The sequence below is a fragment of the Bactrocera tryoni genome, unplaced genomic scaffold (assembly GCF_016617805.1).
Source record: "Bactrocera tryoni isolate S06 unplaced genomic scaffold, CSIRO_BtryS06_freeze2 scaffold_7, whole genome shotgun sequence".
In the NCBI taxonomy this organism is placed as follows: Eukaryota; Metazoa; Arthropoda; class Insecta; order Diptera; family Tephritidae; genus Bactrocera; species Bactrocera tryoni.
This window is the reverse complement of record NW_024396366.1, coordinates 13,996,031-14,010,826: the sequence shown is the minus strand read 5'-3', so window position 1 is coordinate 14,010,826 and position 14,796 is coordinate 13,996,031. Positions and strand designations below refer to the sequence as shown.

The 14,796-nt window shown below is 36.4% G+C and overlaps 1 protein-coding gene across 2 annotated transcripts in view; it reads left to right on the top strand.

Moving 5' to 3' along the window:
• Positions 1-13,883, top strand: part of LOC120781402 (NADH dehydrogenase [ubiquinone] 1 beta subcomplex subunit 2, mitochondrial-like) — a 76,810-nt gene extending 62,927 nt beyond the window's left edge. For both annotated transcript variants that reach the window (XM_040113614.1, XM_040113613.1), the window contains exons 3-4: positions 13,351-13,424; positions 13,515-13,883. In XM_040113614.1, the coding sequence (XP_039969548.1) occupies positions 13,351-13,422 (72 nt within the window). In that variant the 3' untranslated portion in view covers positions 13,423-13,424; positions 13,515-13,883. The remainder of the gene's footprint in view (positions 1-13,350; positions 13,425-13,514) is intronic.
• Positions 13,884-14,796: the final 913 nt, after the last annotated feature.

Below are 14,796 nucleotides of genomic sequence, written 5' to 3'. Positions count from 1 at the left end.
AGTATCTCTGCTGTCAGTGTGTGGGTTCTTTGTACATCATCCCCTAATTTGAGGACGGTACGGATAGCTAAATATGGGGCACAGTTAATACCAAACGTAACAATTTGTAATTCAAAAGCTTCTATTGGGTCGTTGGGGCATTTCCTAAATAATATTCTATGAAACGGAGTGTATTTGCTTTCAACAACTATTTGGCGATACAGTTTTTTGAATATTTGTGTTGATTACGGTTTGAAACATTCGCCATTTTACTACCTTGGGTCTGCATGCAGAATATATGCTACACACTAGCACATCATTGAAGCTGTTCCTGTTCGAGGTGGGGCATGAAGCGTTAATTACCACTTGCAGTTGAATAGAAAATACATTTTCGTATGATCCGCGGGGTTGTATTATATTTTTGTCATAAGACCGTGTTCGCCCAGTTGAGTTTCTGCGGGTTGTATTTCGAAAATTTTCCTCACATTATATTTGAAGTTGAGGTTAAAGACTTTTTTGGAACTTCTTCAAATTCCCAAAATTGTGTGAGCAACTTGTCTGTGGTCATCTTTTTAAAAACTGACATAATTGAGGGTGAGAAGGGTTTTTCAGGGGTAGGTTCGGATGAATCCAACCGAATTCTCTTTCTTAGGGTAGTAGGGTTACGAGTACATTTCTCTATATACCACTAAGAATTATTTGGGGGTACAGATCACTTCCGATCAAGATGTCGACAGCTCTAGTTTTAATAAAATGAGGTCAGCTAAACTAAAACCGAAATCTGTGTTAGAAATGATCGTACTAAGTGATGAAGTGGGTAAGTTATCGATAAAATTTTTTAAGATAAACGCCTGGGTTGTTAAGTTAAGTTCGCATTATTATTTTTGGGGCTGTTGCCGAAACAGTGTTGCTTAATACAGTCTCTTGTGTATTTTTATTGAAAGTGGGTATGTCCAATTTCCTGTGAAATTTCTATGAAATGAATGTAGCTTCTGACCCGGCATCTAATAGTGCTCGAGATGTGAATAATTGCCTTTTGTAGAGAACTTGCACTATGGCAGTACCTAACAAAATCTACTTCCCACTTAAGTTTTGTGGGTCTTGGGTTTTATTTTTAGCGGACTGTAGGAGGGTTGTGTAGGTTTGCGGATTTGTGTTAGTATTATGGCTTTAAGAGGTACTACTGGTGTTTGGGTCAAGAGGCGAGTTTGAGGTTCTTCGTCTTTGCCGAAGGGGTCGGGAACGGTGTGAGGTGTTCTTAAGCAGAAGAGACCTAAAAAGATTAAGCTACTAATATCTATGTATACATTATGCAGATGTGTATGACAATTGTTGACAGTCCTCTGAAGGTGTTTAATCACGCTTCCACTTTCTTGGGTTTCTTTGGGTTAGTTGAACAAAATTTATAATTGCGCGTTGACCTAAACTCGTTTGTTTTCGTATTGTGATACCAGGTCCCTCCATGCCATCAGGAAATGGTATGTTTTTAACAATTGTTCTTGCTTCTTCTCGAGTTTGTTTAATTATATGGAACAGTCTCTCCAGGTTACTAATCTTGTGATTGTTTACATATATGGAGGTAGATGAATCGAGGGTCCTTTGTCTCGCGATGTGTATTCCTTTGAAACTCATTCTTTTACTAATAAACCCCAAATCATCAGTAGCTTGCTTATTTGATCCAAAACATTTCAAATATAATTGATGACATTTTAAGAAAAAAATTTAAATTTTAAGTGTGCTTAAATCGGCTGTATTAACACAGCCACTTTTATTTACAACAAGATAACAACCCAAAACACTTATCTTGTACGTGAATGGTTGTTATGGAATTAAAAATAACTTCATAGGTCCCGCAATCATTATACATTAATCCTATTCAAAATATCTGGAACTTTTGGGAAAACGGTATTCGAAAACATCGAATTTCATCAAAATAAAGCCAAAAAACTAGGTCATCGACTTAGTGGGTCAAAATATCCGGAAATTATATTAAAAATCGAGTAAGGAGCATACCTCGACGTCTAGGGGCAATAACTGCAACAAAATGTAGGCCAAAACCGCTAAAACTATTGTAATTACTTTTGAATTATATAAATTATCATTGATGTAAGTAAACGTTTTTCATATGAATTAGGCGCATTTTAAGCTTTCACATAAATTTTTTGTATTTATGTAAACAAAAAAAATATTTTGAAATTAAATTTAATGTTAAATATACATCTTTTGAAATGGATAGGAAAAAACTAAAAATTTATTAATTTTATAACAAATAAACGTGTCGTTATTTAATAAAACCGATACTATGTTCGGACCGACAATGAAAATATGTTTTCGTGGGAAAAACTGGTTTTCGCCCTAAAACTTGTGTTTTCGTCCATGTAAAATCTGTCAAATGAAAACACATTGAAAACAAGTTTTCGCTGAAAACTATTGAAAACTTACATTCCACTCATTATAATCGGTGCCTGCTATAGTTTAATCGATTTTATTGGAAGACATACATATTTTGCCGGCCCTAAATTGTCACTTGATATTTGTTTACATTCCATATACAGCTGTCACTTGATATTGTCATATTAGGGGGATTCTCTTGCTCTTGCAAAACCCACCGTGCCCTTGAATTGCAGAATTTTCCTCTTGGTGCAACGGCACAACAACAAACACACGCAGAAAATTATTTGCAATGGCTGTAAAATATGTCATACCAAAACCCATGTTTATTTTCGTGTAATGATACGTAAAAGTATAATTGCAACCCTGTTTAGCTGTCATTTTACATAAAGACATATGTATTTCGTCGTTAAATTGTTGAGGAAGGTAAGTTTTAAATAGATTTTATAATTTTTACTTAAATTATAAAGATTTGTTACAGTTTTTTGTTAAGAATGTATGCAGAAGGTGCGCCAATTCACAATAGCCATGCAAAATAGTCTTTTACAATAAATTGACCGAATCAGCCGTTCATATATCACTAGATTCTGCAATGGGTGCTATCGTGCCCTTGCATGTTTCGGCAGAGGATTTTTGCATTTTGTGTCATCGTGCAATCTTGCAAGAGCAAGAGAATCCTCCTATTGTTATTGAAAAATGAAAAAGCAAAAATACAAAAAAAAAAGAAATCTGTAGAGTGATAGGGGAGAAGCCCTACTCATTGAATTGTGACAAAACAAAATGAGTGGCTCTTCGCGGGACAATATTAAGGCATCCAAAACTTACCCTTCTCGTTGCTCAAAATATAAACAAACAAATAAATTTGTGAGTTGTCACTCATCGAAAACACGACTTAGATTCCACAACCCACAAATATGTTTTCAAGATATTTTCAATGTTGGTCCGAACATAATATAAGTGTATGTAAACTTTATTGGTTCACTGTATATTTTATGTACGTATGTACAGTGAACCAAAAAAGGCGTTGTTTTTGTTGAAAAGTGTATTCAGAATGGAAATGACAATTTTCCCTCCCATTTTCGACACTGTTCGTATTATTAGCTTATATATATAAATGTATATCATAATAAGTTACCAAATATTCCGTAATATTTCATAAGAAACGCGAAATGCATGTAAGCAACACTAAACGCTTATGAAGAATGTTCTGCATAAATTGTGAGTAAGTTTAGTTTTTGGGAAATATGCGTTTTTTCATTTTTTTTGCTGTTTATTTTAAAGTGCTTAATTTTAAAGTTCTTAAATTTTCAATTGTTTTATGTCTGCAAAAATTGAACTTGTTATTGAATGAGCAAAATGGCCGGTCGTACAGATATTTCGATAGATATCTGTAAAATTATAATGAATTTGCACGTGCACGTAACCTTAGTGCAGAAACCTTATTCAAATGTGCGAAACCTTATTCATATGCGCGAAATATTATAAACATCAACACCAAAAATTTAGAGCGTGAGAACAAAAATTCATACCACGTCAGGACGAGCTGTAATAGCTGCAGTGACTCATAATCCGAAGATTTCAACATTAAAGCTGTCAAGAGATGCAACAAAGCTTTGGAAAAATCTTTGACCTCCAAACTGTACGTAACGCTTTACACAAAACTTATTATCATGGGCGAATTCCACGACGTAAGCCATTTATTTCGGATACGAATAAAAAAGAGGCTGAAGTTCGCCAAACTTGAATAAAGTAATAAGTAATAACGAATCAAAACTTAATATGTTTGGTTCCGATGGTTCGCAAAAAAATTTGGTGAATACGAAACAAAGAGGTCAAGTCAATTATACAAATGCGTCCAAGAGATGGCGCAAAACCAAAGTCGCACCGGGAGATTTAGAGTGAATCAGTTTCAAAATACTTCGGTGAAGTGGTTTTGACAAGTTATTTTTGTATGGTAAAATCTCGTGGTTTAGTGAGTTAAACTAAGCGACAGCCTAAATCTTGTGGTTAAGTGTCGGTCGGAATATAGTATTAGCGCGTAACCAATCATTTTATAAACTCGGAATTTTGAAAAATTAAGCGCGGAAACATACTTTAGGTGTTTTTAAACATTATAATAAGCAAGTTAAAAAAGAGATCTAAGTTTGATATTAAAATAACTTACCTATCTAAACAATCCAGCCCGTACCCTAAGGAATTTTTCTGCTGCGTTTGCGCAAAAATTCCATTTCGGTTAGACACTATAATTCAATTGCAACGGACCAACGAATAACATCGAAGAGATAATAGAATTTAGGAGACGGTAAGGTATATCGATGGTAATCTTTCATTGGGCGGGGGGCGCGTTGGCCACGACGAATATCGCATTCGATGGAACGATGAACTGTACGAGATATACGACGACATTGACATAGTTCAGCGAATTAAAAGACAGCGGCTACGCTGGCTAGGTCATGTTGTCCGGACGGACGAAAACACTCCAGCTCTGAAAGTATTCGACGCAGTACCCGCCGGAGGAAGCAGAGGAAGAAGAAGACCTCCACTCCGTTGGAGGGACCAAGTGGAGAAGGACCTGGCTACGCTTGGAATATCCAATCGACGCCACGTAGCCAGGTCCTTCTCCACTTGGTCCTTCCAACGGAGTGGAGGTCTTCCTCTTCCTCTGCTTCCTCCGGCGGGTACTGCGTCGAATACTTTCAGAACTGGATTGTTTTCGTCCATCCGGACAACACGACCTAGCCAGCGTAGCTGCTGTCTTTTAATTCGCTGAACTATCATCGTTCCATCGAATGCGATATTCGTCGTGGCCAACGCGCCCCCCGCCCAATGAAAGATTACCATCGATATACCTTACCGTCTCCTAAATTCTATTATCTCTTCGATGTTATTCGTTGGTCCGTTGCAATTGAATTATAGTGTCTAACCGAAATGGAATTTTCGCGCAAACGCAGCAGAAAAATTCCTTAGGGTACGGGCTGGATTGTTTAGATAGGTAAGTTATTTTAATATCAAACTTAGATCTCTTTTTTAACTTGCTTATTATAATGTTTAAAAACACCTAAAGTATGTTTCCGCGCTTAATTTTTCAAAATTCCGAGTTTATAAAATGATTGGTTACGCGCTAATACTATATTCCGACCGACACTTAACCACAAGATTTAGGCTGTCGCTTAGTTTAACTCACTAAACCACGAGATTTTACCATACAAAAATAACTTGTCAAAACCACTTCACCGAAGTATTTTGAAACTGATTCACTCTAAATCTCCCGGTGCGACTTTGGTTTTGCGCCATCTCTTGGACGCATTTGTATAATTGCAGCTGAGTTTGATACTACAAACTGTCAAAGTCAAAAAATAAACAGAAAATTTTAGACAAGAAATGTTAGCAGACAAAAAAGTAAAAAACAACAAACCAAAAAATTGCAATTAATATAACAAAATAACTGGCATTTTAAAGATTAATTCTCAAATATTGAAGAGTCATTTCCTCTCCAAGTATTTCAACATAATACATAATTTATTGAAAGACTAGCGCTTCATTCGGAAGTTGCTTTTAAAAAATGCATCTGAGTTCACCTGATATTCGAGCCAAAACACTTGGCCACGAGTAATTATATACATATATATTATTGGTGTTTATGGCAGTGAGAACAGAGTTGTTTTATGAAGGGTTTAAATGTAATCTAATCACTTAAAATTTTCGGTCGGAATATGATATAAGTAACTTAGCCTTTCCTTATTTGTTTAATACATATTTTTGCAACACCTAAAAGTATTTCTCCGGCTTTGGTCCTTTAAACTTAGGAGAGTATAAAATATTCGGTTATACCCGTATTTAGCCCTTTCTTGTTCAACAATCGGTTAATTTACATATATTTTGTTGTATTATATGCAGGTGTTTTTAATATTAAGTAGGAAGTGCAAAATTAAGCAAAAAAGGTCTATATTCACATTTTTACTCTAAGTAAACCTGCGTAAAAGTTAGCAAAAAGGGTAATTGAGGTATCGATCAACGCTTCTTTCTCCAAATTCGCCCTTAACGCCATATTATGACCACTATGCTGGTATATGGTTTCCAGAGCTTTTACTGTAGTACACATTGCAGTACGGAAACCATATGCCTGCCTTTAAATAATAGCGATCACATCGCAACTATAGGACCAGCAGTATGGCTGACTTCCTAAACGTATTTTGCTTTGTATTCGAACGATGTAGCATATTCCCAAACGCAACCCTGCCCGATAAGTGCGCAGAAAAAAGCAATCGGCGCATCACTAACATTGTTGATGCATTTGTTCAATACAATGACGACCGCAGAAGAGAGGTAAGCAAATTTTTAAACAATTTACTTTTTTACAATATTACAAGTTGAAATCTCATTTTTATAGCAATAAAAAGTGAACGCACGAGCGGAAAAGCCTTTTACCCTCAATAAGGTTGGATATGGAGCCAGATTTTCAATCGAAAAGGAAAAAGCGTGTGGTCTTGTGGCAGGCGGTGTTGCAGAAAATTAAGGACACCGACTTAGCATTTCCCTTCTCGCGTGATGACATTTCACAGAAATTCCTCAACTTCATGGTGACCTACAAGCGCATCAAAAAGAGGAACAACACCTCAGGCGAAGCTGCGACGGCGTGGGAATATTTCGACGAAGTAGATAAAGTGTATGAGTCTCGGAGCGATATAACTGTGCCGGAAAGTAATCTAGACTCCTCAATGTGTTCAATTTTTAATTCTTTAACGAACGAAAATGCAGAGTCAGCAGATTCCTCGTTCAGTGAGAATATTGCCGCTCCGCCAAGAAAACGCTCTCGAAATGTTTTACACTTTTTGCAAAACGAATCTACATAAGAGAAGGACTTGTTGGATGACCTGCTAAAATGCGAGAAGGAAATAATCGAAATAGAAAAACAAAAACTCGATGAAATTAAAAAACTACACGAAGCTCTTCTATCACTTAATAAGTAAATACATAACATTTGTACCTTAATCGATCTCAATTTTTTAGTGTTTATATATACATAATAATAACCAAATAAAATAACTGTGTTCATTTAATGAATTAAAATAATTTAATACATAAATGTAATTGAATGAAAATGATTTATTTAATAAAAATGATTTGTTTAATAAAAATTGTTTATTTAATGAAAATTTTTTTATTTAGCTAAGCTGACAACAAATTAGTCAGCCTTTCTCTTTTCGCTCTTGCTTCGCTTCGTTGGTTTCCATCAGCTGTAAGCGTGTTGATCTCGGTGTAAGGCACGTTTTCAATAATCATCCTGTCAGGAATTCCTTCGTGTTCCAATATATAGTTAAGAAGTACGAAACAAGACATATTAATATTCTTTGCCAATTTAATATCGTGAACTTCTAAAAAAAATTAATATTCTGAACTTCTTTTTTAGCACACCAAATGCTTGTTCCACACAGACTCTGGTCGAACTTAAAATGTTATTGTATGTTGTTTGGGTTTCAGATAGGAACCCATTGTCCTTGTAAGGTACCACTAAATACGTTTCTAAAGGATACACTGCATCACCAAGCAAATGACATTCTGGAGGAAATGAAATGAGACCTCAATGGGCTAGCTGACCACACTGCTGCGTCGTGACACCGACCGGGATAGCCTATAAAAACGTCGAGAAATCGCATATTGCTATCAGAAACAGCCTGAAATAATTACACGTGTTATTTGAGAATTATTAATTTCAGATTTATATTTTTACTTCTACTGTAACAGAATGTGTTCCCTTCCGATTGTAGTAACTAATGCCATTCTTGGTCGGCTGCAAAATTTTTATATGAGTCCCATCAATACATCCCAAAACATAAGGGAATAGATGTGATCGGCAAAGCTTCCATAACCCTCTTTTGGGTCAGCTCAGTCGTTGGAAATGCAATAATCTGCTTCTGCCCAGATATAATTTGTATGCATTGAATAAAGCCTCTGCAACAAGCTCCCACTCCACTATTGAAACGATCACTAACTTCGCGAAAGCTGCTCTGATTGGAAAGTTTCCATATTGTCATATAGAGACACTTCTTCAACGAACCTCGGGGACGTCCAGCAGATAGCTTACTCCATAAAGGTTCGAGCATACAGTGTGATTTCTGGAAAATATAGTAATAATAATATAACTCTAAGAACGGAATAAAATTTCTTACCTCAAAAGGTGAGATTTGCATTCGGAAATGACTATAAAACACGTCGTTTGACATCCCATTTATGGTTTCCAAATATTTTTATTTTTTGGTATGGTCCTTGGCACTTTTTCTGCTCAAGTAATGCAGCCAGTTTTTACGCTTTCGTAAAATTATTTTCGATATTAAGAATAAATTTCTTGATTGACCATCAATTAAATTAAAATTTTTTTATATTATTTCTATATAACAAAATATTTTTTGTTTGGCCATTTTTGCGCATTAGAGATGTGCCAAAACGCTACAGTGTTGCAAAGTTTATTTATACAAAGTTTAGCCCAAGCCATGTTGCAAAGTATCAAGTGTGTATACATACGGCATAAAAACATTGTATCCAGACGTTTAAGAAGTCAGCCTATATTAGAATTCACCAACGTTCTGAGGCTATGTAAGTCGTTGTGACTTAGGGTAGGGCACAATAGACCTTAAGTCACTGTGCAAACTCTATTCATTTATTATCTATCTAATATGTAATGCGAATAGAAAACTTCAATTACGGTAAATGAAAAGAACTTCTTATTTTATTAGCTAGTTAGAGCATTCAAGATGCCAATACCTTTCCTATAAATCTCTACATTTTTGATATCTTCTTCTTCTTAACTGGCGTAGACACCGCTACCCGATTATAACCGAGTTAACAACAGCGCGCCAGTCGTTTCTTCTTTTCTCTATGTGGCGCCAATTGGATATTCCAAGCGTAGCCAGGCCCCTCGCCACTTGGTCCTTCCAACGGAGTGGAGGTCTTCCTCTTCCTCTGCTTCCCCCTGCGGATACTGCGTCGAATACTTTCAGAGCTGGAGTGTTTTCGTCCATTCGGACAACATGAACTAGCCAGCGAAGACGCTGTCTTTTAATTCGCTGAACTATGTCAATGTCGTCGTATATCTCGTACAGCTTATCGTTCCATCGAATGCGATATTCGCCGTGGCCAACGCGCAAAGGACCATAAATCTTTCGCAGAACTTTTCTCTCGAAAACTCGCAACGTCGACTTATCAGTTGTTGTCCAAGCCTCTGCACCATATAGCAGAACGGGAATTATGAGTGACTTATAGAGTTTGAATTTTGTTTGTCGAGAGAGGACTTTGCTTCTCAATTGCCTACTCAGTCCGAAGTAGCACCTGTTGGAAAGAGCAATCCTGCGTTGGATTTCCAGGCTGACATTGTTGGTGGTGTTTACGCTGGTTCCAAGATAGACGAAATTTTCTACGACTTCAAAGTTATGACTGTCAACAGTGACGTGAGTGCCAAGTCGCGAGTGCGACGACTGTTTGTTTGATGACAGGAGATATTTCGTCTTGCCCTCGTTCACTGCCAGACCCATTTGTTTTGCTTCCTTGTCCAGTCTGGAGAAAGCAGAACTAACGACGCGGGTGTTGAGGCCGATGATATCAATATCATCGGCATACGCCAGCAGCTGTACACTCTTATAGAAGATGGTACCTTCTCTATTTAGTTCTGCAGCTCGAACTATTTTCTCCAGAAGTCGCACGATAGGGAATCGCCTTGTCTGAAACCTCGTTTGGTATCGAACGGCTCGGAGAGGTCCTTCCCGATTCCGATGGAGCTTTTGGTGTTGCTCAACGTCAGCTTACACAGCCGTATTAGTTTTGCGGGGATACCAAATTCAGACATCGCGGCATAAGGGCAGCTCCTTTTCGTGCTGTCGAAAGCCGCTCTGAAATCGGCGAGGAGGTGTTGTGTGTCGATTCTCCTTTCACGGGGTCTCTTTTTTGTGGATTGGGCAGAGCACATTTAAGTTCCAATCGTTGGGCATGCTTCCGTCCGAACATATTTTACAAAGAAGGCTATGCTTGCTTCTCATCAATTCTTCGCCGCCGTATTTAAATAGCTCGGCCGGTAATCCATCGGTCCCCGTTGCTTTGTTGCTCTTCAGGCGGGTAATTGCTATTCGAACTTTATCATGGTCGGGCAATGAAACGTCTGCTCGATCGTAATCGATTGGGGAATCGGGTTCGCCTTCTCCTGGCGTTCTGCGTTCACTGCCATTCAGCCGGGGTTCTACAAGAGTATGCTCAGGTCTTGAAATCTTCTGTAAGTCGCTGCATCTTTTCGTAGAATTTTCGAGCATTACCCCTGTCGGCCAGCTTATCAAGCTTTTCATACTCACGGATTTCGGTCTCTTTCTTTTTATGTCTGCAAATACGCCTCGCTTCCCTCTTCAACTCTCGGTATCTATCCCATCCCGCACGTGTTGTGGTCGATCGTATCGTTGCGAGGTAGGCAGCCTGTTTTCTCTCCGCTGCAACACGGTACTCCTCGTCGTACCTGCTGTTCTTTTGCATTTTTCAAAAACCAATGGTTTCGGTAGCAACTGTACGTAACGAGTTTGAAAGTCGAGTAGAAAATTGTTCGGCTATCTGTTGTGTTGCAGCATCTCGACGTCGAACCTTCCTTGTGTTTGTTGGCGTGCATTTTTTGCTACACAGAGGCGGGTGCGAATCTTGGCCGAGTCGATGTTAGGACCTCGGAGCGCACGCAAATCTAAAACACTGGAAACGTGTCTTCCGTCTATCACAACATGATCGATCTGGTTGGTGGTTTTTTTATCCGGAGACAGCCAGGTGGCTTGATGAATCTACAATATAAAATTTAAAATGCAAAAATTGTTGTTGTAGCGACAGAAAACATTATTGAAGTCATTTCTTGGAATTCATAGAATTCATTATAATAAAATTGAAAGTTTTCGCAGTCCATATGAAAGCTAATAGCTAATGGAAAGTCAGATTTATTTCTGAGGTAGAATCGTTTTGAAGAAATATTTTAGGATGCTTTAGATGAGTATATTCTGCGGAACATTTACGGATACATTTGAATTAGTTCTTCATTGATATAAACGGAAAGGATGATTATTTAAAGGATCGTCTCGGTGTCAAATTTTCGAAAACTCTATTTGTTTTGTTGCATTGTCGGATTGCATATACTGTAATAAACGTTATCTCAAATTTTGAAATCGAAATACAAATTATTACGGTCGCTACAACGTTTCTTGTAGAAAGGGCACATAGTGGGGAACCGAGCGAGACAATCTTGAAATGCGTTTATCTCAAAATGGTGTTTTTCAAAGCGATTTTCACTTTCAAAGGAAGAGTTTTGAAGATATCTAGTTTCAATTTGGAGGAAAAATTTTTAACGGCATTCTCTACCGCGCTATCTAAGCTTTTTTCGAAACCTTCCTATTTTTTTCCACGAAAAACTATCGAAAAAAAGGGCTAATTTCGATACTTTTTATTCCAACCGCCGCCATTTTGTCAAATTTCAAAAAAAAACTTCCATAGCGCAATAACGACTTTCCTACAGATTACTAACCCTTTTGAATATTTTGTTTTAAATCAAAATTGCGGTCGCAATCGTGGACATCGTACAGGACTTTTTTCTTTACTACTTTTTAGACTATTTTGTATTGTATATATTTACAATTAGTTAATTTCAACATTAAAAAAAATTCGCGAAACTCAGTGATTTTTCGGAGGATCCCTTGTGCCAACTGTACAATACTCACATAGTACTTTGTCTGAATATGATTCATGAATCTTTAATGTGTATTAGTTATGCATAAAACACATTAAAGACGACAGACAACGCGCAGCATATGTCCGATATTAAAATACATAGCACGACTTCAGAGCAGCAGGCTTGCAGTCACTGGTGCCAAATTAAAATTTTAATTGTGCCGACGACAATGGGCAGCTGTAGTGGTGTTACTAATATGTGAATTTTAAAATTATTCAAAGCAAGCAACAAATCAAAAAAATATGAAATATAATAGTTTAATAACTTTTCAGTTGCTTTATGATAGGAAAAGCCGTAAATTCGGCTTTGAAGGAAAACGTGTTGGAGATATAAAAATTGTTGACAAGATAGTATGAAGATGCCTGAAAAATAAAGGGCTATGATAAAAACCCGTTTTAAATAATAAGCAAGGCTCGGTTAGAGTTTCCTAAAAAAATATGAACACCTCACCATCGATATTTGGAAGCAGGTTTACTTGGTCCGATGCAACCAAAATTATTGAAATAGGATCAGAAGAGTATGGATATGTATTGTCAAACAGGTTGATGTACTATACAAGATTGCAACATATGCCAAAGAATGAAATGCGATGGTGGGTCACTGAAGTCTAGGGGATGTTATCGCGGAAATGTACTTCGGCGGATCGATTATATAATATGTGCCACAGATTATATTGATATTCTGGAAGACTCATATCTTCCAAGTCTGGATATATTCGTTCTCGAATGGTGACAGGAAGTTATTTTCATTCAGGATAACGATCTGAAACTCACCGCAAAAATTACGAAATTGTGGTTTTTAGATAATGTGATCAAATTCCTTGCCGCAAAGAAGGATGGAAAATGGAAATGGTAGTTACCTTTTTCATTCTGAATACGATTACGATGATTGCACCTTTGTCATGTAGCTTCATTCAAAATACTTGAACTTTTTCTTGTTTTCCTTTCGAAAATCTTTTTCTATATCAACTGTATTTTGTTGATATTCCTTAGTTCGTATAAAAAAGTTTTTAGAATTTAAATAGAAGAGATTTTTTAGAATATCTTCCAGATTCTGAAGTTCACGATAAGAAAAACACAAATTTGTGCATTTTTTCATTGAAAATGGCATTGAAACTAAGTTTACAATAAAAATGGTTATGTTTTATGAAGATGCAGTTTTTATTTTTAAGTTTTTATTAAGTAAAATTTTAAGGCAAACATTACAGAACTAGCGAAATAAAGAATTTATGTATTTTTCAGGGTGAATTTCCATACCCTAGTACTTCTTCATGGACTAATTCTGAGTTGGGTATACCCGCGGTGAAAGAATAAAGGTAATTTTTGTTTTAACATCAACCACTTTTTATGTATATAAATATATAACAAATAATAAGTTATTGTTTTTTAATTGCTTTATATTTCAGAGCAGGACATTCATACTTCAAGAGTTTCGTTAAGTTAAATATTACAGTTTTGATGGAATGTAAAATGAAAAATGTATACAACTTCAAAAATAACAAATTATTTTATTTTCTTAGTCGCCTTGTACGAAACGGGTTATAATGTCATGTTACTGTCTAGTTATTTTAGTCAACAAAGTATTTATCCTTTAAATGAAAATTTTTTTCTTAACAGTTGAGATGTGCTGTTTTTCGGAAGTTTATTGCATTTTTTATATTACTCTAGTTACCGAAGTTGTTTTTCCTTTGAATGAAAACTCTGTTTTCTTAACAATGAAGGTGTGCTGTTTGTTTGTCGGAATAAATATGCAAATAGTATGTTCGTTCATAGTACTAAACGCGTTTTTCCTCTAGCGCTTTAAAGATCCACTGGATCGCGCAGGTTAATTGGGGAAAAGGTTGACAAGTAAGTATCAGGGATAAAGGGATGCCCAACTTATTCCAGTGTGAAAGCGCCTCAAAATAAGCGGTTTTTAAATAAATTTCCATTGTAGCCAGATCGGGCAAAATAATAATTTTTGGGCATTTAAATTAAAACACTCAACATTTATTACAATTAATTTTTTTTTATATTGGACTTCTAATATACCGCAAAACAATTTAAATCTTATTTATGATTTAATGGTATATTAAAACAACTAACTTTTGAACTTCCAATACTTAATAAGGTGAATTAAAAATGCTAGTACTCAACTAATAAATGTTTTTAATCATTGGTAATTGAAAATTTATATTTCTATGCATCACATTACAAAACGTGTCATGAAATATGCTTAGATTTCCCATTATCTTTAGTTTTCATTGTTTTAAATTTTTTTATTAGCGATCTTGAACGGCGGCAACAAATCCCTCCGTTCGCATATCTTTTCGTTGTAATTTGGATCTGGTCGTTCCAGTCAATCCAATTGCAAAACTCCAAAACCTACCAGATCCAGTGTCAAAGTTTGGTCGGTGAGCGGTTATGATTCAGCATTTAAAATTGAAACACGCAGGGAAGGCTGCGCCCCTAAAGTAAATAAAAACATTCTCTGTATTTATATTTATGTAAATAATTATCATTAAGCGAATTTGGCACCACTTGAAAACTGTTGGCAGCTGTAACACTAACAACAGTGGACTGGCCAGCACGAGCCAGAAATCAGTAGCAAGGCACAATCAGCTCAATATTAATTCGGCTTTTTTCAAATGTGCGAAGTTTTGCATCAAATGATTTCAAAAATGCAAAATTGACGCAATGAATAGTTAA